At 40.4% G+C, this 22,375-nt stretch overlaps 1 protein-coding gene across 1 annotated transcript in view; it reads left to right on the top strand.

Annotated features, from left to right (window-relative positions):
• The window catches only part of LOC128644608 (dynein axonemal heavy chain 6-like), a gene marked incomplete at its 5' end in the record, with an annotated part of 93,388 nt that overhangs the window by 7,958 nt on the left and 63,055 nt on the right, over nucleotides 1-22,375 (top strand). Inside the window, 1 exon segment of the mRNA XM_053697153.1 lies at nucleotides 13,029-13,175. Within this exon segment, the coding sequence (XP_053553128.1) occupies nucleotides 13,029-13,175 (147 nt within the window).

The raw sequence follows: 22,375 nt of genomic DNA, 5'->3' as shown, positions 1-22,375 counted from the left end.
CAGCGGCCAATTGGCCGCTAGCAGGGGGTGTCAATCATCCCGTTTTTATAACTTCCGTTATAAAAAAATGATCGGGGGGTCGGAAGCAGCATCCACTAGTTGTTAAATCGACCCCATAGCCTGATTTAAAATGCAAGTGGCCATATGCACAAGTTATTTAGGACCTCCAAGGCATTTGGCATTCTAGTCCCCAATGCTATCATCACTAATATGTGCATTCACTTGATGCCAACTAAACTGTATATATATACAGGGAGTGCAGAATTATTAGGCAAGTTGTATTTTTGAGGATTAATTTTATTATTGAACAACAACCATGTTCTCAATGAACCCAAAAAACTCATTAATAATCAAAGCTGAATATTTTTGGAAGATTAGTTTTTAGTTTGTTTTAGTTTTAGCTATTTTAGGGGGATATCTGTGTGTGCAGGTGACTATTACTGTGCATAATTATTAGGCAACTTAACAAAAAACAAATATATACCCATTTCAATTATTTATTTTTACCAGTGAAACCAATATAACATCTCAACATTCACAAATATACATTTCTGACATTCAAAAACAAAACAAAAACAAATCAGTGACCAATATAGCCACCTTTCTTTGCAAGGACACTCAAAAGCCTGCCATCCATGGATTCTGTCAGTGTTTTTGATCTGTTCACCATCAACATTGCGTGCAGCAGCAACCACAGCCTCCCAGACACTGTTCAGAGAGGTGTACTGTTTTCCCTCCTTGTAAATCTCACATTTGATGATGGACCACAGGGTTCTCAATGGGGTTCAGATCAGGTGAACAATGAGGCCTATGTCATTAGATTTTCTTCTTTTATATACCCTTTCTTGCCAGCCACGCTGTGGAGTACTTGGACGCGTGTGATGGAGCATTGTCCTGCATGAAAATCATGTTTTTCTTGAAGGATGCAGACTTCTTCCTGTACCACTGCTTGAAGAAGGTGTCTTCCAGAAACTGGCAGTAGGACTGGGAGGTGAGCTTGACTCCATCCTCAAACCCGAAAAAGGCCCCACAAGCTCATCTTTGATGATACCAGCCCAAACCAGTACTCCACCTCCACCTTGCTGGCGTCTGAGTTGGACTGGAGCTCTCTGCCCTTTACCAATCCAGGCCACGGGCCCATCCATCTGGCCCACCAAGACTCACTCTTATTTCATCAGTCCATAAAACCTTAGAAAAATCAGTCTTGAGATATTCTTGGCCCAGTCTTGATGTTTCAGCTTGTGTGTCTTGTTCAGTGGTGGTCGTCTTTCAGCCTTTCTTACCTTGGCCATGTCTCTGAGTATTGCACACCTTGTGCTTTTGGGCACTCCCAGTGATGTTGCAGCTCTGAAATATGGCCAAACTGGTGGCAAGTGGCATCTTGGCAGCTGCACGCTTGACTTTTCTCAGTTCATGGGCAGTTATTTTGTGCCTTGGTTTTTCCACACGCTTCTTGCGACCCTGTTGACTATTTTGAATGAAACGCTTGATTGTTCGATGATCACGCTTCAGAAGCTTTGCAATTTTAAGAGTGCTGCATCCCTCTGCAAGATATCTCACTATTTTTGACTTTTCTGAGCCTGTCAAGTCCTTATATATATATAAATTAATTAATATGATGATTTAAGTAACAAATTATAGGAAAATAAAAAAAATTACCAGAAAAAACCCATAATCTATTCATGTCTGGTCTTGATTCCAGCTGCTCAACAGGGATTACTCATCAAAGCCAATCCCACCCACATTTTCAAATATCTTAATGAAAATATAGAAACATAGATTTCTTTCTTAAGGTGATGAGAGTCCATGATGCCTTACTGTTGGGAATTCATCACCTGGCTACCAGGAGGAGGCAAAGACACCTTACACCAAGAGATTTAATATCCCTCCTACTTTCCTGAGCTTCCCAGTATTTCTTTGCCTCGCTCAGGTTTTTCTTCAAGAATTTTAGTGATATTAATCCCATTTTCCCTCATAAGATGAAACTTGGAAGAGAGGGACATAGGAGAGTATTGGCTGTGCAATGTAAATCTACTTGTGGGAGTAGTGGGCACAAGCCTGCCACAGGTGTCGCTGGGACAGTTCCTTTTGGCCATGAAGTTGTACTCCCTCAGTAATATCCTCCTTCCTCAGTTACAGTACAGGATTTGCTCTCTACTGTATCCTTAGGACTAACATCTGAGTAAAAACACTGGAGGGGAACAATTGCCTGGGTAAGTAAATGTCTCACACAACTCACAAGCTATCAAAAAGGTACATTTCCTATGTACTCCCATTGACATTTCACAGCAGGTTGGCACAGCTGGACAGCCTTTATACTTGACTGGGGCTGGGTTTTACAGCAGACTGTCAGAAGTGTAAACTGTTTGTGCACAGGGGATGTTCAGCATTTGTTATCAAGCTGCTTTACCTCAAAATTATCATGTTTTTTGTTTTATTGTGACAACATTGGATAGTAGACCTTTATTAAATAGACATGATTCCCAAATGTTGAAACACTTGAAAGTGATGCAGCACAGTTGTAAAAATCTGACTAGATAATATCACCTGAACATCTCTATGTAAAAAAGAAGATATTTTACTCAAAATGTCCTAAGTATTCACATCCCATTGTAAATAGGATAACCATTTGCCCGCTTTAAAAAGGGACACATATGAAAAATACATATGTCAGGGTTCTTATACAAAACATTTTCTTTAAACAGCCCTGAAAACAGCCCTGACATATGTATTTTTCATATGTGTCCCTTTTTAAAGCAGCAATATGGTCCACCCTAATTGTAAAGGGCTTTAAGCAGCAAATCAGTATGCCTGTCCTGGGACTTGCAAGGGAGCGTGCCTCCTCATAACACTCATGTTATTTCCCTATTCAGTTTAAGGAAGTTTACTATGAAATCTCTTGAGATCACAGTAAAACAGTTCATGACCTCAGTACTGCTGGCGCTGATTGGCTGCTCTTCATTCTTCTTTTTTTATTTATTTTTACCTGCAGCTGGGCAGTAACTGAAAGATAACTTTTTACAGAACACTTACTCTGGTGAGCAGATGAAATTTTGAGGTAAAATATATTTCTTTTTTACATAGACATGCTTAGGTGATATTTTCCTGTCAGATTTTTACAGTTATGCTGCATCACTTTCAAGTGATTTAGCATATAAGTATTATGTCCCTTTAAGTATAACGTAGTGTTTGGTGCAGTCACTAATGTATATTTCGGTTCCAGCCCCTTCAAAAATACTGTTGCTCATAGCGGCTGCTATTCTTAGTGCTCCTCACTGTAACAGGCTATGGCAGGAGCAGCAAGAAGGTATCAGGCTTCTTGTTTAAGCGCACAGTGAGGAGGAAGTGCAGAGCAGAGAAGAGTTTAATGGGGTCAATTATCAAGCTCGGTACGGAGCTTGATGCCCTGTGTTTCCGGCGAGCTTGAAGGCCGCTGCTCCATTACCTGTTCGTCTGCTCTGAGGCGGCGGACAGAAGTCAACCCGATCGAATACGATAAAGTTGATTGACACCCCCTGCTAGCAAATCTGAAGGGGGTGGCATTGCACCAGCAGTTCACAAGAACTGGTGGTGCAATGATAAATGCCGACATAATCTTTTTCTTTTTATTAAGCAAAAAAATGCTGTCGGCATTTATCGATGTGCAGTAAATAGGCCCTCAATGGCCTCTAGTTATCAAGCTCTGGATGGAGCTTGACGGCCCGTGTTTCTGGCGAGTCCTTCAGACTTGCCAGAACAGCAGTTGTGAAGCAGCGGTCACAAAGACCGCTGCTCCATAACCTGTCCGCCTGCTCTGAGCAGGCGGACAGACATCGCCGGAAATCAACCCGATCGAGTATGATCGGGTTGATTGACACCCCCCTGCTGGTGGCCCATTGGCCGCGAGTCTGCAGGGGGCGGCGGTTGCACCAGCAGTTCTTGTGAGCTGCTGGTGCAATGCTGAATACGGCGAGCGTATTGCTCGCCGTATTCAGCGAGGTCAGTCGGACCTGATCCACACTGTCGGATCAGGTCCGACAGACCTTAATAACTAGAGGCCAAAATCTTTCCTGCTGCTCTGCATTTTTGGTGCAAACTTCCACCTCTTCCTTTCAAGATATCCACGGCTTCAGCATGTAACAAATGTTTGCTCTGGTTGCATTTCTCATAGCCTTCTCCGCCGGGATAGTCAGGGCTTTTGTTAAAGGGACATGAAACCCAAAAATGTTTCTTTTATGATTCAGATTGAGAAGTATGTCATTTTAAACAACTTTTCAATTTACTTCTATTATTTATTTTACTTGGTATTCCTTTGTTGAAAAGCATATCTAGGAGGGAGCTAGCTGCTGATTGGTGGCTGCACATATATGCCTCTTGTCATTGGGATTACCAGTGTGTTCAGCTAGCTCCCAGTAGTTGAATTGCTGCTCCTTCAATAAAAGATACTAAAAAAATAAGCAAAGCTGATAATAGAAGTAAATTGGAAAGTTGGTTAAAAATGTATGTCATATCTGAATCAGGAAATTAAAATTAGGGGTTTCATGCCCCTTTAATAATCACTTTCTATTTAGGTTACAAATGATTAAAGCAAAGAACAAATACAACAAATATACACTCCAGTAAGATACATACATTACTCATTTTACTTATCGGTTGAATTAGCGCAATTTGGTTTTACTCTTGCAGTGTCAGTAACAACCATGGTATTGCGTCAACCAACAACCATTTTTACTCACCGCAACACTCTCTCACTCACACATGCCCACCTTAATTAAAAAAATTAATTCACTCTTTGTTGCATAACTAAGCGGCTGCTGGCTTTGCTCTATAAGTTTTATTGTACTTTTCCAGTTGTTTACTGAGTCTGTTCTGAAGCTGCACTCAGTTAATTTTTTTGCAGTTAGTTATGCTATTTTAAAAAAGTTTGTGCTGGCAGCAACCATTTCTTTTTAATTAGAAAACCAAAAACCAAAAATGCACAGAAATAATCTCTGTGTTTGCAATTAATTAGTAAAGTTGTTGAGAGCCTATGATCAGTACTAGTGGTAACACTACAGTACGCAGTTTGAATACATGTCCCCCATAGATAAGTTCTCCACGTCTTGCTTTAAATTTTTCTTTTATGATTTCATTACAGAGTTCTAAGTCTGCCAAATAGTATTTATTTTCCTCTTGCGTATCGTGACAGCTAAATACAACTTTCTCTGGAAAAAAAACAGCCACAGTCCCTTTCCTTCCCCAGCTACCAAAGGAGCCACAAAAACATCCGTAGCTGCAGTCTGTTTCAATTGTTTGGTTCACCAACCTTCGCGCCAGTGTTACACAAACATTATGTGTGACTGACCCACTTAAAAAAAGTAGCAGTACCGCCAGAATTGCTATGCATAATGCTACTGTGACAAAACCACCAGATGTGTTTTGGCCATAGCCCTCCTCCAGTTCTTCCACAGATCTGAGCCTCTGAGCAGCTCTGCAATAAGTTAAATACTCTTTGTCTTCTCTCCCTCCCCCTAAGAATGCTGGTTTTCTAGAAAACGTCACAGGCTTCCACTGATAGGCTGAGAAAAACTGTCAATGTAAAACAGCATCCACCAACCTGAAAACAAAAAACAAAAATTTAAAATAAAATAAAGTATTTTTGTTTGTGTTTTTCTTTTTCGGCTGTTTTTGTTTTCGGTAAATCAAAGAATATAATGAAAATGCCATTTTCGTTGTTTTTATTTGATTCGTCCAAAAACGAATGCACATGTCTAGTGTTCAGTACACTTTTAATATTATAGGTGACTTGCAGGCAGTTTATATTGGGTTCATTCTTGATTCTGTACGTCTTGTACTGTATCATTCTAATATGGATCAGACTGGGACTGCCTCTGCAGCATTAAACCTGCTAGAGCAGGGATGGAGAACCTTGGCCCTCCTGATGTTTCAGAACAACATTACCCATGATGCTTAGGCACTCTGAAATCCAGTTGAGCATCATGGGAAATGTAGTTCTGAAACATCTGTAAGGCCAAGGTTCCCCATTCCCTCGCTAGACGGTAGATTCGGAGATTTTCTTTTTTCAGCTAACAAGTGTATGCTGGTTACTGTCTGTCCTCCAGCTCAACTTTACAGCCCTTGCCTAAATTCTGTTTTACAGTTTCAGTTGTCTAATCCTAATACTGTCAATCCATTTGGCCTCTTCCTGTGTATACTACACAGGGTGGCGTTATTTTTCCCCAAGTTTTAAGGATCACTTAGTCTGCTATTTCTGAGGTATTTTCCATTATGCTGTTTTCAAGTTAGTGTAAACATAAATGTATTTGCTCTAGTTCCTCTATTAAAGGTTAGGTATTTGCGGTTTCTACGGTTACCAAGCCAGTTCAGTTATCTGAAACCTTAGGGGGAACTGTCTTCAGAGGAATTATCCTTAAATTCAGATCAGGAACCTGAGGAGGTTAACTTTCAGTTTAAGCTTGAACATCTACGTTCCTTTCTTAGGGAAGTTTTGGAAGACCTTAGGGTTCAGGATCCTAAACCTGTTGAGGATAACACTAAGTCAGTTAAAGTTTTTTCTGTTCCAGTATTGGTCACAGAAATTATTTCCAAGCAATTGAACAAACCTGGAGTTCTGTTTACTTATTCTCCTAATTTATAGTTTAATTTGGAACTTTGGGAAACAATTCCTAAGGTGGGACAGAGCTATTTCTACCTTAGCTAGATGAACCATGATTCCTCTGGACGATCGCACTTCTTTCAGAGAGCCTATGCATACAAAGCTGGAAAGCTTTCTCTGGAGGGCCTTCCTGCAGGGAGCTCTGTTATTTCAACATGCTCTGGGGTATTGCTTGTGTTGCAGGAGCAGCATCTCTTTGGTGCGATTCCTTGTCAGAGTTAGTTTCAGAAGAATCATCTTTAGAGGATATTTAAGGACGCATTCACTGTTTGCGGTTAGCACAGTCCTTTATTTGTGATGCGATCATTTAAATTATTTGCATCAATGTAAAGAATACACCTCTAGCTGTTCTCGCTAGAAGGGTCCTATGGTTGAAATCGTGGTTTGCTGACAGTGTCAAAGTCAAAACTTTTAATGTTAGCTTTAAAGGGAAATATTTTATTAGTCCCAGCTTGAATTCTATCCTTTCCATGGTAATGGGTGCCAAGAGAGCCTTTTTACCCCAGGATTAAAAAGATCTAGAGCTAAGGGTAAATCTGGCAACCGGTATCACTCCTTTCGCCAATCCAGGAATCAGAAATCTTTCTTTCAGAAACCAGATTCTTCGAAGCCCACCTTGAAGCCCAATCCAGTCTGGAGTAAATCCAAACAAAAACAAGAAGTCCCCTTCTAATACAAAATCTTCATGAAGGTACAGCCCCTGTCGCAGACTCGTTGCTGGTAGGGTGCAGGTTAAGCCTTTTCAGAAGGCCTGGTCCCAGTCTTTTCATCATCCATGGGTAATGGAAATTGTTTCTCAGGGTTACAGAATAGGTTTTTAGATGCTGCCTGCTCGAGAGAGGTTTCTTCTGTCTTATGTCTCAAAGAGATCAGAGAAATAGTGGCATTCCTTCAGTGTGTTCAGGATCTGGAGGACATGGGAGTAATAGTTCCTGTTCCCATGTCAGAAAGCCGGGAGGGGATTCTATTACACCTCTTTTTATAGTCCCAAGAAAGGATGGAACAGTCAGACCAATTCTAGATCTGAAGACCTTAAACAAATTCTTGAGGAATGCCCTCTTTCAAGATGTAAACTATCCTATCTATTCCCCCCTTTTTTGCTCCAAGGTCAACTATAGACTTGAATGATGCTTATTTGCACATTCCTATCGACAACAGAACATCACCAGTTCCTTTGCTTTGTATTTCTGGGCAGACATTATCAGTTTGTAGCTATTCCCTATTGTCTTACTACAGCTTCCAGGACTTTTATCAAAAGTTCTAGGCACTCCTCTGTCCATTGTCATAGCTCAGGGGATAGCCGTGTCTCCTAGCTTGGACAATATTTTTGTTCAAGCGCCTTCTTTACCTTTAACGACTGCTCATACAGATAAACGACTCTGGTTTCTTCGCAGTCATGGCTGAAAGGTCAAAGTTGAAAAGGGCTCACTGACCCCCACGTAAAAAAGGGATTCCTTTCTGGGAGTGATCATAGACTCAATCTCATAGCAACTGTTTTGACTGATCAGCAAAATCTCAAACTTCAATATGCTTGTCAGAATTTACAGTCCCTATCGCAGGGTTCTCTAGCTCGGTGCATGGAGGTAGTGGGTCTGATGGTGGCAGCATCAGACGCCATTCCGTTCATTTTTGCCCACTCCAACTGTGCATTCTAAGGCAGTGGAATGGAGACCACACCAATCTGTCCCACTTAATCCATCTCTTCAGTCAAAAAGTCTCTTTCCTGGTGGATATCCTTCATTCCAATATCTTTGGGGATGGTCTTTCTTTGTCCGTCATGGGAAATAATTACCACGAACACCAGCCTTTTGGGTTGGGGTGCAGTATGGATGCAGTATGGGGAGTTTGGTCTTCTCATGAGGTAAGGTTACCAATAAATATCTTGCGATCTTCAGAGCTCTTCAGGCTTTGGCTCTTCTGTTCCATTCAATCGTTTTCAGTCTGACAACATTACGGCAGTAGCCTATATCAATCATCAGGGTGGTACTCGCAGCGCTCTAGCAATGAAGGAGGTTTCTTGCATATTGAATTTGGCAGAATGACTGTACAATCTCAGAGATTTACAGTCCCTGGGTCAACAATTGGGAAGTGGATTACCTGAGTTGTCAGATTCTTCACTCTGGGGAATGGTTCCTCCATCTGAAGATTTTCAATCAGTTGGTGTGCTGCTTGTATCTCCATGAGATCAACTTGAAGGCATCCCTCCTGAATCACAAAACTCCCCAAATATGGGTCAAGGTTGAGAGATCCTCAAATGGAATTGATAGATGCTCCAGAAGTTCTGTGGTGTGTGTTTTCACAGATTGTACTTCCTCTTGAGGGTGATTGCTCGGATCAAACAGGAACGAAGTTCAGCAATCTTGCTAGATTCTGCTTGGCTCGCAGGATGTGGTATGCAGATCTGGTTTAGATGTCCAGCACTCTTTGGCGTCTCCCTCAAAATCTAGACATCCAGATCTGTTATTTTACCAAAATCTTCAATCTCTCAATTTGACTGCTTGGAGATTGAACGCTTAGTTCTTTCCCACAGATATTTCTCTGGATACTTTGACTCAGACTTGCAAACCAGTCACCACAAAGATTTACCGCAAGGTGTGGAAGGTGTTTCCTCAAATGTTACAATTTATTTTAGATGGCTTAGATAAGGGTCTATTAGTCAGCACTCTAAAGTTATATTGCACAAAGAACTTCCAAATATTTAAGCATTTGTTCAGGCCTTGGTTAGACTCAGACCTCTTATCAAGCCTATTTCTCCTCCATAGAGTTTGAACTTGGTCTCCATTTGAACATATGCTTACGTTGGATCTAAAGTTGTTATCCTGGAAACTTTTGTTTCTATTAGCTATTTCCTCAGCTAGGAGAGTATTTGAGTTGTCTGCTCTTTCTTGTGATTCTCCGTATCTGGTATTTTATCAAGACAAAGCAGTTTTACATACCTTGCCCAGTTTTTTTTTTTACCTAAGGGGGTTTCTTCATAGAATATTAAACAGGAAATGGTGGTTCCTTCCTTATGTACTAATCCAAAATTTTTGGAGGAGAGATTATTACACAATCTGGATGTAGTCAGGGGGTTAAAGTTTATCTATAGGCCACTAAAGACAGTATTCCAGTTAATTTGTTTTCTGGTAAATGTAAGGGCAAGAAGGCAACTTCTGTTACTTTAGCATCATAATTGAAGAGTTTAAATCCTAGAGCTTACTTGGAGCTGGGACAGTCACCACCTTTACGTATTACAGCTCATTCAACTTGTTCTTTGTCTACTTCTTGGGCTTCCAAGAATTAGGCATCAGTAGAACAAATTTGCAAGGCTGCAACATGGTCGTCTTTACACACTTTCACTAAATTTTATCATTTCAAGTTGCTTAGGCTAAGCAGCTTTTGACAGGAGGTCCTTCAGGCTGTGGTTCCTGGTAAATAGGTGCCTGTCTTTCCTTTTCTTTTTTGTCCCACCCATTTTTTTGTGGACTCCACAGTTTGGGTATTAGTTCCCAACAGTAAGGAATCATGGACTTTCACGACCTTAAGAAAGATAACAATTTCTTCTTACCTGATAAATTCCTTTCTTTTTTGGTGGTGAGAGTCAACGAGCCTGCCCGTTTTTCCTAGGCAGTTCTAGTTTGCACCTCTTTACCCTACTATATTTTTTACTTCTTCCTCCTATTCTTGGCTATACATAATAGTAGGAAGGTCAGGGAAGTAGGGAGGATATTAAAGCTCTTGTGTAGGGTTTCTTTGCCTCCTCCTGGTGGTCAGGTGATGAATTCCCAACAGTAAGGAATTGTGGACTCTCACCACCAAGAAATTAAGGAATTTATTAGATAAGATTAAATTATGTTTTATTGATACATGAGAATTAAAACTCATCAAGTCTACTCAAATTTCATTCTAAAGTTTAAGCTTTATTTATTCTGAAGACATCTTTATACCTGTCCCAGACATCCTTGATTTCCCTACAGTATTTATTCCTACCGTATCTAATGGGATTTTTTTCCATGAATATAGTATCCTTTATGTAAAGATGTGCTTTCAAATAACATAATAACCTTTTGAGATCAAGACCCCTTGCTTTAGTGTTGCTTTTTTGTTGTACTTTCATAAACAATAGTGAAAGTAATGGCATGTCCAATGTGTTTATTATGTATATTAGTCCACTAAGAAATCACTTGACCTCCAAGAAACCAGATTTAACTAGTTAATTGATGATGAGCTATCTACACATATGTGGTATTATGCTGACGTTTTTTTCTTTCAGCTGTTTAAGAAACTATCACCGAGATTACGAGTTTTGCGGGTAACAGGGGTGCATTGCTAACTCACAGTTTTTTCCCACCGCTCCTTTAAGACAACGCTGGTATTACAGGTTTTTTTAAACCTGGCGTTAGCCGCAAAAAGGTGAGCGTAGAGCAGAATTTAGCTCCAAATTTCACCTCAATACCAGCGTTGCTTAAGTCAGCGGTGAGCTGGCTAACGTGCTCATGCACGATTTCCCCATAGGAAACAATGGGGCTGAGCTGGCTGAAAAAAAACAAACACCTGAAAAAAGCAGAGTTCAGCTCCTAACGCAGCTCCATTGTTTCCTATGGGGAAATAAAATTTATGTCTACACCTAACACCCTAACATGAACCCCGAGTCTAAACACCCCTAATCTTACACTTATTAACCCCTAATCTGCTGCACCCGCTATCACCGACACCTACATTATATTATTTACCCCTAATCTGCCACTCCGGACACCGCCGCCACCTATATTATCCCTATGAACCCCTAATCTACTGCCCCCAACATCGCCTCCACCTACATTATAGTTATTAACCCCTAATCTGCCCCCCCAACGTCGCCGCAACTATATTAAATGTATTAACCCCTAATCTTCCGACCCCAATGTCGCCGCTACTATATTAAATTTATTAACCCCCTAAGTCTAACCCTAAGTCTAACCCCCCCTAACTTAAATATAATTTAAATACAACGAAATAAATTTAACATAATTAAATAAATTAATCCTATTTAAACTAAATACTTACCTGTAAAATAAACCCTAAGCTAGCTACAATATAACTAATAGTTACATTGTAGCTATCTTAGGATTTATATTTATTTTACAGGGAACTTTGTATTTATTTTAACTAGGTACAATAGTTACCAAGACTCGTAATACCAGCGTTTAGGCAAATCCATTAAAATGATAGGATACGCAATTGACGTAAGGAGATTTGCGGTAGCCTCGAGTCGCGGAAGAAAAGTGAGCGGTAGACCCTTTCCTGCTTGACTCGTAATACCAGCGGGCGTTAAAAAGCAGCGTTGGGACCTCTCAACGCTGCTTTTTAAGGCTAACGCCAAACTCGTAATCTCGGTGTATGTTTTCATAAAGCTGCGTAATCATTTTAAAATGTAATATACTGCATAAATGTGCAGTATGCTTTCTAGACAATTGACACTTAAAGGGGCAGTCTACTCCAAAATTGGTATTGTTTAAAAAGATAGATAATCCCTTTATTACCCATTCCCCAGTTTTGCACAGCCAGCGTGGTTATATTAATATACTTTTAACCTCTGTGATTACCTTGTATCTAAGCCTCTTTTGACAGTCCCCTGACCACATGCCTCTTTATTTATTATCTATTGACTTGCAATTTAGCCAATTAATGCTGTGTTAGGCACAACTCCCACGGGAGAGAGCACAATGTTTTCTATATGGCACACATGAATTAGCAGTATCCTGTTGTGTAGAGCTAATTAAAAAATCATGTGATAAGAGGCTGTCTGCAGTGGCTTAGAAACAGGCAGAAATTTAGAAGTTTAAATGTTATAAAGTATATTAATATAACAATGTTGGTTGTGCAAAGCTGGGAAATGGGTAGTGAAAGCATTATCTATCTTTTTAAACAATAACGATTTAAACTTTGCAATGCAGAGTGTTAAAAAGGACTGTGTAAGCCACTTTTACTGATAGACTAACATCTCTAAAACACCAGCAGATACTAATCTGAACATTGTTAGTTGCTGATTGGTAAGTATGCTATTGTGCACTAGTTAGATTGATAGGCATCAGATCAGTTCAGATAAGAACTGCCAAATTGTGTTTTCCATGTTGCTCCAAAGTCTAATTTTTAATTGTCAGAATCTGTTCATCCAACTCTAAAGTCCAGAAAGATGTTAAATTAGCAACTATAACATGATCCGTTCCTAGATGGGTTAATCAATTTACACTTCTCTTAAAAGGTTTAGCAGCTAGAATGAAATTAGTGCGGACCCCCCCCCCCCAAAAAAAAGCAAAATGAATGATAAAAAAAACCTTATAATTATTTATCACTTGTTATAAAGCTAGCACAAATGTTAAAATGTGATAAATTATATTATGAAGCCAAATCAATGTTTAATTATTTTTTGCAGGTTACTAATGAGCCACCAAAAGGTCTCCGTGCTAATATTCGGCGTGCGTTTACAGAACTTACTCCAGATTTCTTTGAAAACCATGATCTTGGGGCTAATTGGAGGAAAATTGTATTTGGAATTTGTTTCTTTCACGCCATCATTCAGGTAATAGCTTCGTTTGTCTACACTTAACACAAACATACTCAAAATTAAATTGTTACATTAAATTGTAAAAAATCATTTAATTTTCACATACCAATCGTTTATAACAGAATCATTTGCATAAACCTATATACACATATATTGCCTTATTCTAGCTTTCTGTATTGACCCTATGTTACTATAACAGCCTTACAATAGCTTCTATTCCTAGGGGTCAATTTATCAAGCTCCATACGGAGCTTGATGCCCCGTGTTCTAAAGACCCGCTGCTCCATAACCTGTCCGTCTGCCCTGAAGGCGGCGGAGAGAAATCAACCCGATAGAATGCGATCGGGTTGATTGACACCGAATCTGCAGGGGGCAGTATTGCACCAGCAGTTCACAAGAACTGCTGGTGCAATGATAAATGCCGACAGTGTATGCTGTCGGCATTTATCGATATGCGGCAGACATGATACGCTACATTGTATCATGTCCATTCGCACAATAATAAATTGACCCCTTAGTGTGCACCAAGCACTCTATAAACAGCCATCGAGATTGTGATTTAGCAAAAAACACTGTTTTGAATTATAGAGAGGAAAAGCCATACCTAAGTCAGAATTAAATCGTTTGTGTATTTGAATAATGATTAACCCATGTTAGCCACGTTTTAGGGGCTAATAGGCCATGAAAAGTCACTTTGTAATGATGTGTTACACTTTTTAAAATAAAATAATTTTTTAGCTTTTTGAAGATCAGTGAATGCATCTTTGAGGGTTTATTTGCCTAATAATATTACACCCTGGCATTTCTTTTTTTTTTATATTTATTTACTTGGCGTTGAGTGCAAGGTTCCAAAGAGATATATATATATGTGTGTGTGTGTATGTAGGAAAAAAGATAAATTAATAAAATGGGCTACCGGCTGGGAACCTGTCCGCTCATGTTCACAGGAGAGAGGCAGCATACCCTGCCAGAACTTCTGATTGCACAACCAACTGCTTGTGTAGTCCCACCCCTACTGTCCGCGCCACCAATTGCATGAGAGCAGAGTTTGTCAGTCATCCCAGATGAATAAATCCAGAATGTTCTAATTCCGCCACCGCAGAACGCTAAAGAATGTTTTATCTTAATTAGAAGTTACAAGCTTACATGAGCGAACCTGCACCACAAGGGCTCCTAAGCTGCATCCTCAGGGTCATAATTGGAGCTCTTGTTCTTTAAAACATTTTGGGCAAGATTTCGAGCGGAGCGGTTACTGTTACATGTGAGAGATAAGGGATTTATCACAGCTATTTGCACTTGTCTGATTTTTCACTCATATTACAAGTTGAAAGTAAACGCGATCGCTTGAGCGCAATTGAAGTTAACGCACGTCTGGTTAGCAAGACCTCAGAGCTCTGATTAACTGTTTCGTGAAACAAAATAGTGTCGCAAAACACATCAAAAATACATTACATAGTACAGTTACAATCATAATAACACCATCTAATAAAAATAATTTCTTCTGTTATGTGTGATCAGTCCACGGGTCATCATTACTTCTGGGATATAACTCCTCCCCAACAGGAAATGCAAGAGGATTCACCCAGCAGAGCTGCATATAGCTCCTCCCCTCTACGTCAGTCCCAGTCATTCTCTTGCACCCAACGACTAGATAGGATTGTGTGAGAGGACTATGGTGATTATACTTAGTTTTTATGACTTCAATCAAAAGTTTGTTATTTTACAATAGCACCGGAGCGTGTTATTACTTCTCTGGCAGAGTTTGAGGAAGAATCTACCAGAGTTTTTTACTATGATTTTAACCGGAGTAGTTAAGATCATATTGCTGTTCTCGGCCATCTGAGGGAGGTAAAAGCTTCAGATCAGGGGACAGCGGGCAGATGAATCTGCATTGAGGTATGTAGCAGTTTTTATTTTCTGAATGGAATTGATGAGAAAATCCTGCCATACCGTTATAATGTCATGTATGTATACACTTCAGTATTCTGGGGATGGTATTCACCGGAACTACTCTGTTAAAAGTCACTAATCCTTTTAATAAGTATTTATCATGTTAAACGTTTTTGCTGGAATGTAGAATCGTTTACATTTCTGAGGTACTGAGTGAATAAATATTTGGGCATTATTTTCCACTTGGCAGTTGTTTGGTTTTAATTATGACAGTTTCGTTTCTCTTCACTGCTGTGTGTGAGGGGGAGGGGCCGTTTTTGGCGCTCTTTGCTACGCATCAAAAAATTCCAGTCAGTTACTCTTATATTTCCTGCATGATCCGGTTCATCTCTGACAGATCTCAGGGGTCTTCAAACTTCTTTAGAGGGAGGTAGATTCTCTCAGCAGAGCTGTGAGAATTTTATATTGACTGTGAATAAAAACGTTGCTCTGTAATTTTTATGTCAAATTTAATTATTGTTATTTTTCTAATGGGAACAAACCTTTGCTAAAAGTTGTGTTGTTTTAAAGTTTGATGCTATAACTGTTTTTCAGTTCATTATTTCAACTGTCATTTAATCATTTAATCGTTTAGTACCTCTTTGAGGCACAGTACGTTTTTGCTAAAAAAGATTATAACCAAGTTGCAAGTTTATTGCTAGTGTGTTAAACATGTCTGACTCAGAGGAAGATATCTGTGTCATTTGTTCCAATGCCAAGGTGGAGCCCAATAGAAATTTATGTACTAACTGTATTGATGCTACTTTAAATAAAAGTCAATCTGTACAATTTGAACAAATTTCACCAAACAGCGAGGGGAGAGTTATGCCGACTAACTCGCCTCACGCGGCAGTACCTGCATCTCCCGCCCGGGAGGTGCGTGATATTATGGCGCCTAGTACATCTGGGCGGCCATTACAGATAACATTACAAGATATGGTTACTGTTATGACTGAAGTTTTGTCTAAATTACCAGAACTAAGAGGCAAGCGTGATCACTCTGGGGTGAGAACAGAGTGCGCTGACAATACTAGGGCCATGTCTGATACTGCGTCACAGCTTGCAGAGCATGAGGACGGAGAGCTTCATTCTGTAGGTGACGGTTCTGATCCAAAACAGATTGGATTCAGATATTTCAAATTTTAAATTTAAATTGGAGAACCTCCGTGTATTACTAGGGGAGGTCTTAGCAGCTCTCAATGATTGTAACACCGTTGCAATACCAGAGAAACTGTGTAGGTTGGATAAATACTTTGCGGTACCGGCGAGTACTGACGTTTTTCCTATACCTAAGAGACTAACTGAAATTGTTACTAAGGAGTGGGATAGACCCGGTGTGCCGTTTTCACCCCCTCCAATATTTAGAAAGATGTTTCCAATAGACACCACCACTCGGGACTTATGGCAAACGGTCCCTAAGGTGGAGGGAGCAGTTTCTACTTTAGCTAAGCGTACCACTATCCCGGTGGAGGATAGCTGTGCTTTTTCAGATCCAATGGATAAAAAATTAGAGGGTTACCTTAAGAAAATGTTTGTTCAACAAGGTTTTATATTGCAACCCCTTGCATGTATCGCGCCGATTACGGCTGCGGCAGCATTTTGGATTGAGTCTCTGGAAGAGAACCTTAGTTCATCTACGCTAGACGACATTACGGACAGGCTTAGAGTCCTTAAACTAGCTAATTCATTCATTTCGGAGGCCGTAGTACATTTAACCAAACTTACGGCTAAGAACTCAGGATTCGCCATACAGGCACGTAGGGCGCTGTGGCTAAAATCCTGGTCAGCTGATGTTACTTCTAAGTCCAAATTACTTAATATACCTTTCAAGGGGCAGTCTTTATTTGGGCCCGGTTTGAAAGAAATTATCGCTGACATACAGGAGGTAAGGGCCACGCCCTACCTCAAGACAAAGCCAAAGCTAAGGCTAGACAGTCTAATTTTCGTCCCTTTCGGAATTTCAAAACAGGAGCAGCATCAACCTCCACTGCACCAAAACAGGAGGGAGCTGTTGCTCGTTACAGGCAAGGCTGGAAGCCTAACCAGTCCTGGAACAAGAGCAAGCAGGCCAGGAAACCTGCTGCTGCCCCAAAGACAGCATGAACCGAGAGCCCCCGATCCGGGACCGGATCTAGTGGGGGGCAGACTTTCTCTCTTCGCCCAGGCCTGGGCAAGAGATGTTCAGGATCCCTGGGCGCTAGAGATCATATCTCAGGGATACCTTCTAGACTTCAAATTATCTCCCCCAAGAGGGAGATTTCATCTGTCAAGGTTGTCAACAAACCAGATAAAGAAAGAAGCGTTTCTACGCTGTGTACAAGATCTGTTATTAATGGGAGTGATCCATCCGGTTCCGCGGTCGGAACAAGGACAAGGGTTCTACTCAAACCTGTTTGTGGTTCCCAAAAAAGAGGGAACTTTCAGGCCAATCTTAGATTTAAAGATTCTAAACAAATTCCTAAGAGTTCCATCGTTCAAAATGGAAACTATTCGGACAATCTTACCCATGATCCAAAAGGGTCAGTACATGACCACAGTGGATTTAAAAGATGCTTACCTTCACATACCGATTCACAAAGATCATCACCGGTATCTAAGGTTTGCCTTCTTAGACAGGCACTACCAGTTTGTAGCTCTTCCATTCGGATTGGCTACGGCTCCAAGAATCTTCACAAAGGTTCTGGGTGCCCTTCTGGCGGTACTAAGACCGCGAGGGATTTCGGTAGCTCCGTACCTAGACGACATTCTAATACAAGCTTCAAGCTTTCAAACTGCCAAGTCTCATACAGAGTTAGTTCTGGCATTTCTAAGGTCGCATGGATGGAAAGTGAACGAAAAGAAGAGTTCTCTTTTTCCTCTCACAAGAGTTCCATTCTTGGGGACTCTTATAGATTCTGTAGAAATGAAGATTTACCTGACAGAAGACAGGTTAACAAAGCTTCAAAATGCATGACGTGTCCTTCATTCCATTCAACACCCGTCAGTAGCTCAATGCATGGAGGTGATCGGCTTAATGGTAGCGGCAATGGACATAGTACCTTTTGCACGCCTACACCTCAGACCGCTGCAATTGTGCATGCTAAGTCAGTGGAATGGGGATTACTCAGATTTGTCCCCTACTCTGAATCTGAATCAAGAGACCAGAAATTCTCTTCTATGGTGGCTTTATCGGCCACACCTGTCCAGGGGGATGCCATTCAGCAGGCCAGACTGGACAATTGTAACAACAGACGCCAGCCTACTAGGTTGGGGCGCTGTCTGGAATTCTCTGAAGGCTCAGGGACTATGGAATCAGGAGGAGAGTCTCCTTCCAATAAACATCCTGGAATTGAGAGCAGTTCTCAATGCCCTTCTGGCTTGGCCCCAATTAACAACTCGGGGGTTCATCAGGTTTCAGTCGGACAACATCACGACTGTAGCTTACATCAACCATCAGGGAGGGACAAGAAGCTCCCTAGCAATGATGGAAGTATCAAAGATAATTCGCTGGGCAGAGTATCACTCTTGCCACCTGTCAGCAATCCACATCCCGGGAGTGGAGAACTGGGAGGCGGATTTCTTGAGTCGCCAGACTTTTCATCCGGGGGAGTGGGAACTTCATCCGGAGGTCTTTGCCCAAATACTTCGACGTTGGGGCAAACCAGAGATAGATCTCATGGCGTCTCGCCAGAACGCCAAACTTCCTCTCTACGGGTCCAGATCCAGGGATCCGGGAGCGGTTCTGATAGATGCTTTGACAGCACCTTGGAACTTCGGGATGGCTTATGTGTTTCCACCCTTCCCGCTGCTTCCTCGATTGATTGCCAAAATCAAACAGGAGAGAGCATCAGTGATTCTAATAGCGCCTGCATGGCCACGCAGGACTTGGTATGCAGATCTAGTGGACATGTCATCCTGTCCGCCTTGGTCTCTACCTCTAAGACAGGACCTTCTGATACAGGGTCCATTCAAACATCAAAATCTAACTTCTCTGAAGCTGACTGCTTGGAAATTGAACGCTTGATTTTATCAAAACGTGGTTTTTCTGAGTCGGTTATTGATACCCTGATACAGGCTAGGAAGCCTGTTACCAGAAGGATTTACCATAAAATATGGCGTAAATACCTATACTGGTGCGAATCCAAAGGTTACTCCTGGAGTAAGGTTAGGATCGCTAGGATATTGTCCTTTCTACAAGAAGGTTTAGAAAAGGGTCTATCAGCTAGTTCATTAAAGGGACAGATTTCAGCTCTGTCCATCTTGTTACACAGGCGTCTGTCAGAAAATCCAGACGTCCAGGCCTTTTGTCAGGCTTTAGCTAGGATCAAGCCTGTGTTTAAAGCTGTTGCTCCGCCATGGAGTTTAAACTTAGTTCTTAACGTTTTACAGGGTGTTCCGTTTGAACCCCTTCATTCCATTGATATAAAATTGTTATCTTGGAAAGTTCTGTTTTTAATGGCTATTTCCTCGGCTCGAAGAGTCTCTGAGTTATCAGCCTTACATTGTGATTCTCCTTATCTGATTTTTCACTCAGACAAGGTAGTTCTGCGTACTAAACCTGGGTTCTTACCTAAGGTAGTCACTAACAGGAATATCAATCAAGAGATTGTTGTTCCATCCTTGTGTCCAAATCCTTCTTCAAAGAAGGAACGTCTTCTACACAATCTGGATGTAGTTCGTGCCCTCAAGTTCTACTTGCAGGCAACTAAAGATTTTCGCCAAACTTCTTCCCTGTTTGTCGTTTATTCTGGACAGAGGAGAGGTCAAAAAGCTTCTGCTACCTCTCTCTCTTTTTGGCTTCGTAGCATAATACGTTTAGCCTATGAGACTGCTGGACAGCAGCCTCCTGAAAGAATTACAGCTCACTCCACTAGAGCTGTGGCTTCCACTTGGGCCTTTAAGAATGAGGCCTCTGTTGAACAGATTTGCAAGGCTGCAACTTGGTCTTCGCTTCATACTTTTTCCAAATTTTACAAATTTGACACTTTTGCTTCTTCGGAGGCTATTTTTGGGAGAAAGGTTCTTCAGGCAGTGGTTCCTTCTGTATAATGAGCCTGCCTATCCCTCCCGTCATCCGTGTACTTTTGCTTTGGTATTGGTATCCCAGAAGTAATGATGACCCGTGGACTGATCACACATAACAGAAGAAAACATAATGTATGCTTACCTGATAAATTCCTTTCTTCTGTTGTGTGATCAGTCCACGGCCCCGCCCTGTTTTAAGGCAGGTAAATATCTTTTAAATTATACTCCAGTCACCACTTCACCCTTGGTTACTCCTTTCTCGTTGATTCTTGGTCGAATGACTGGGACTGACGTAGAGGGGAGGAGCTATATGCAGCTCTGCTGGGTGAATCCTCTTGCATTTCCTGTTGGGGAGGAGTTATATCCCAGAAGTAATGATGACCCGTGGACTGATCACACAACAGAAGAAAGGAATTTATCAGGTAAGCATAAATTATGTTTTTTTTAAAAATTGCACAAAAAATTTAGGGCTCAAACATATGAGGTCTCAGATGTTAGAAAAAAAGAAAGGAAGGCAAAGGGCTTTAACATAGACATACATACATATACATGTCTAAAGATGTGTATATATATACACTGTATATACTGTATATGTGTATAACTACATATGTATTTATATGTGCATATATGTATTTACAAACATATATACACATATAAACACATAACTACATATGTAGCTTGTAGTCCACCCAGCATCATATCCACCAGAAATGTTGGATGGCTTGAAGACAATGTCACAGCAATGCTCGTTTAAAGAACAGCAATAGCTAAAGTAATTAACTGTTGCCAAAAATGGGGAAAAAGTTAGCTGAAAGAATAACAGACACATTTACACGTAGATGTAATCTTATTGCTTTTATATGCGTAGGATATATAGGTTCACTGCGACATGATATGGCAATTTTCAGGTTAACATACTATGGGCTAATTTCCATTGAGTTGGTAAAAATGGAGCCATAAGCTACTGAAGCGACCGACAGCTAAAAGTAGTTCACGGCTGCATTTTAATACCAGGTTTCCATTGAAAAATATTGTGCAATGCGTGCAGTCATTCTTTTGTGTAGGTGTAAGTTAACCCTTCCATCCAACGTCAGATTTCTCGAAAATCGCTCACTAACAAGTTTGTTGTTATGGTAATCCGACCTTACAATATAAAATTTACATTTAACATCTGCGCTCCTCATGTGCGATCACCTCTCGAGAGATACAAAACAATGATACACTGAATTCCTTAAAAAATAAAATAAAATGACAAATGTTTTATTTAATGACATTTTTTTTCTTATTTTGTTTTATATGTAATATTTAGTGCTGCCCTAGGCATAGGCCTAGTTGGAATTATGGTGATATGTGCTTGATTATATTTAAATACATATTGATATTTAAAAAGGCACATAACTCCAACTAGTCCTATACCTGGGCCAGCAATAAATATTAAAAATAGCAATACATTTATAAAGTGAAACACTTGTATTGTTTCAAAACTTTAATATCTCAATGGAAAAGAAACCTCAAAAAGCTTATATTCCCTCTTTTACACCTAGTTGAGCATGCAGTATTGTGTGAGACCTTATCAACAGCTTCCAACAGTGTTTTAACTGTTTGTGCTTTTAATGGAAACCTGGTGTAAATTTGCACTTTTCAGCTTCTATTATTTTCTATGGGCCGCGTAATTCTTTTTTGGCAGCCGGAGCCCAGCTGCCAGTAATGATGGAAAACGTGCCATCGTAAACCGTTGATAAGCGTAATGGCATCTGACAGCAGTTTTTTCATTTTACGATCTTGGTGACTACCTAATTGCAGCTCGATGGAAACGTGCCCTTACTCTCTAATGTGAAGATTCATTGCATTAAGAATTCATTATAGGGTCTGTTAGTGAAGAACATATTCTATCATAATCACAATCTAAATGCACAGTTAAAGGAATGTCGAAACATTCTGCTATTTTGTGATCTAGCACATAGATATCAAGTAAAATGTAATTGTAGTGTTGGTTTTACAGGTGCAAGGAGTGAAATAAACCACTGATTGATAGATAGATAGATAGATAGATAGACACAGATATAGAGATACAGTTAGATACAAATTAATAGATTATTAGAGACCGACAGATACAAATCGATATGATAGATTGACAGACGGATATAAATAGATACACAGACAAGATAGAAAACAGAAGATAGATAAAGATAGATAGATACAGAGACACAAATATAGATAGATGGATTCAGACAGATAGATGGATAGATACGAATAGATATAGATAAATGTATTTGTAGAGT

Source organism: Bombina bombina, unplaced genomic scaffold (assembly GCF_027579735.1).
Source record: "Bombina bombina isolate aBomBom1 unplaced genomic scaffold, aBomBom1.pri scaffold_799, whole genome shotgun sequence".
In the NCBI taxonomy this organism is placed as follows: domain Eukaryota; kingdom Metazoa; phylum Chordata; class Amphibia; order Anura; family Bombinatoridae; genus Bombina; species Bombina bombina.
The sequence above is the reverse complement of the archived record's forward strand: the minus strand, read 5'-3'. Positions and strand labels throughout refer to the sequence as shown.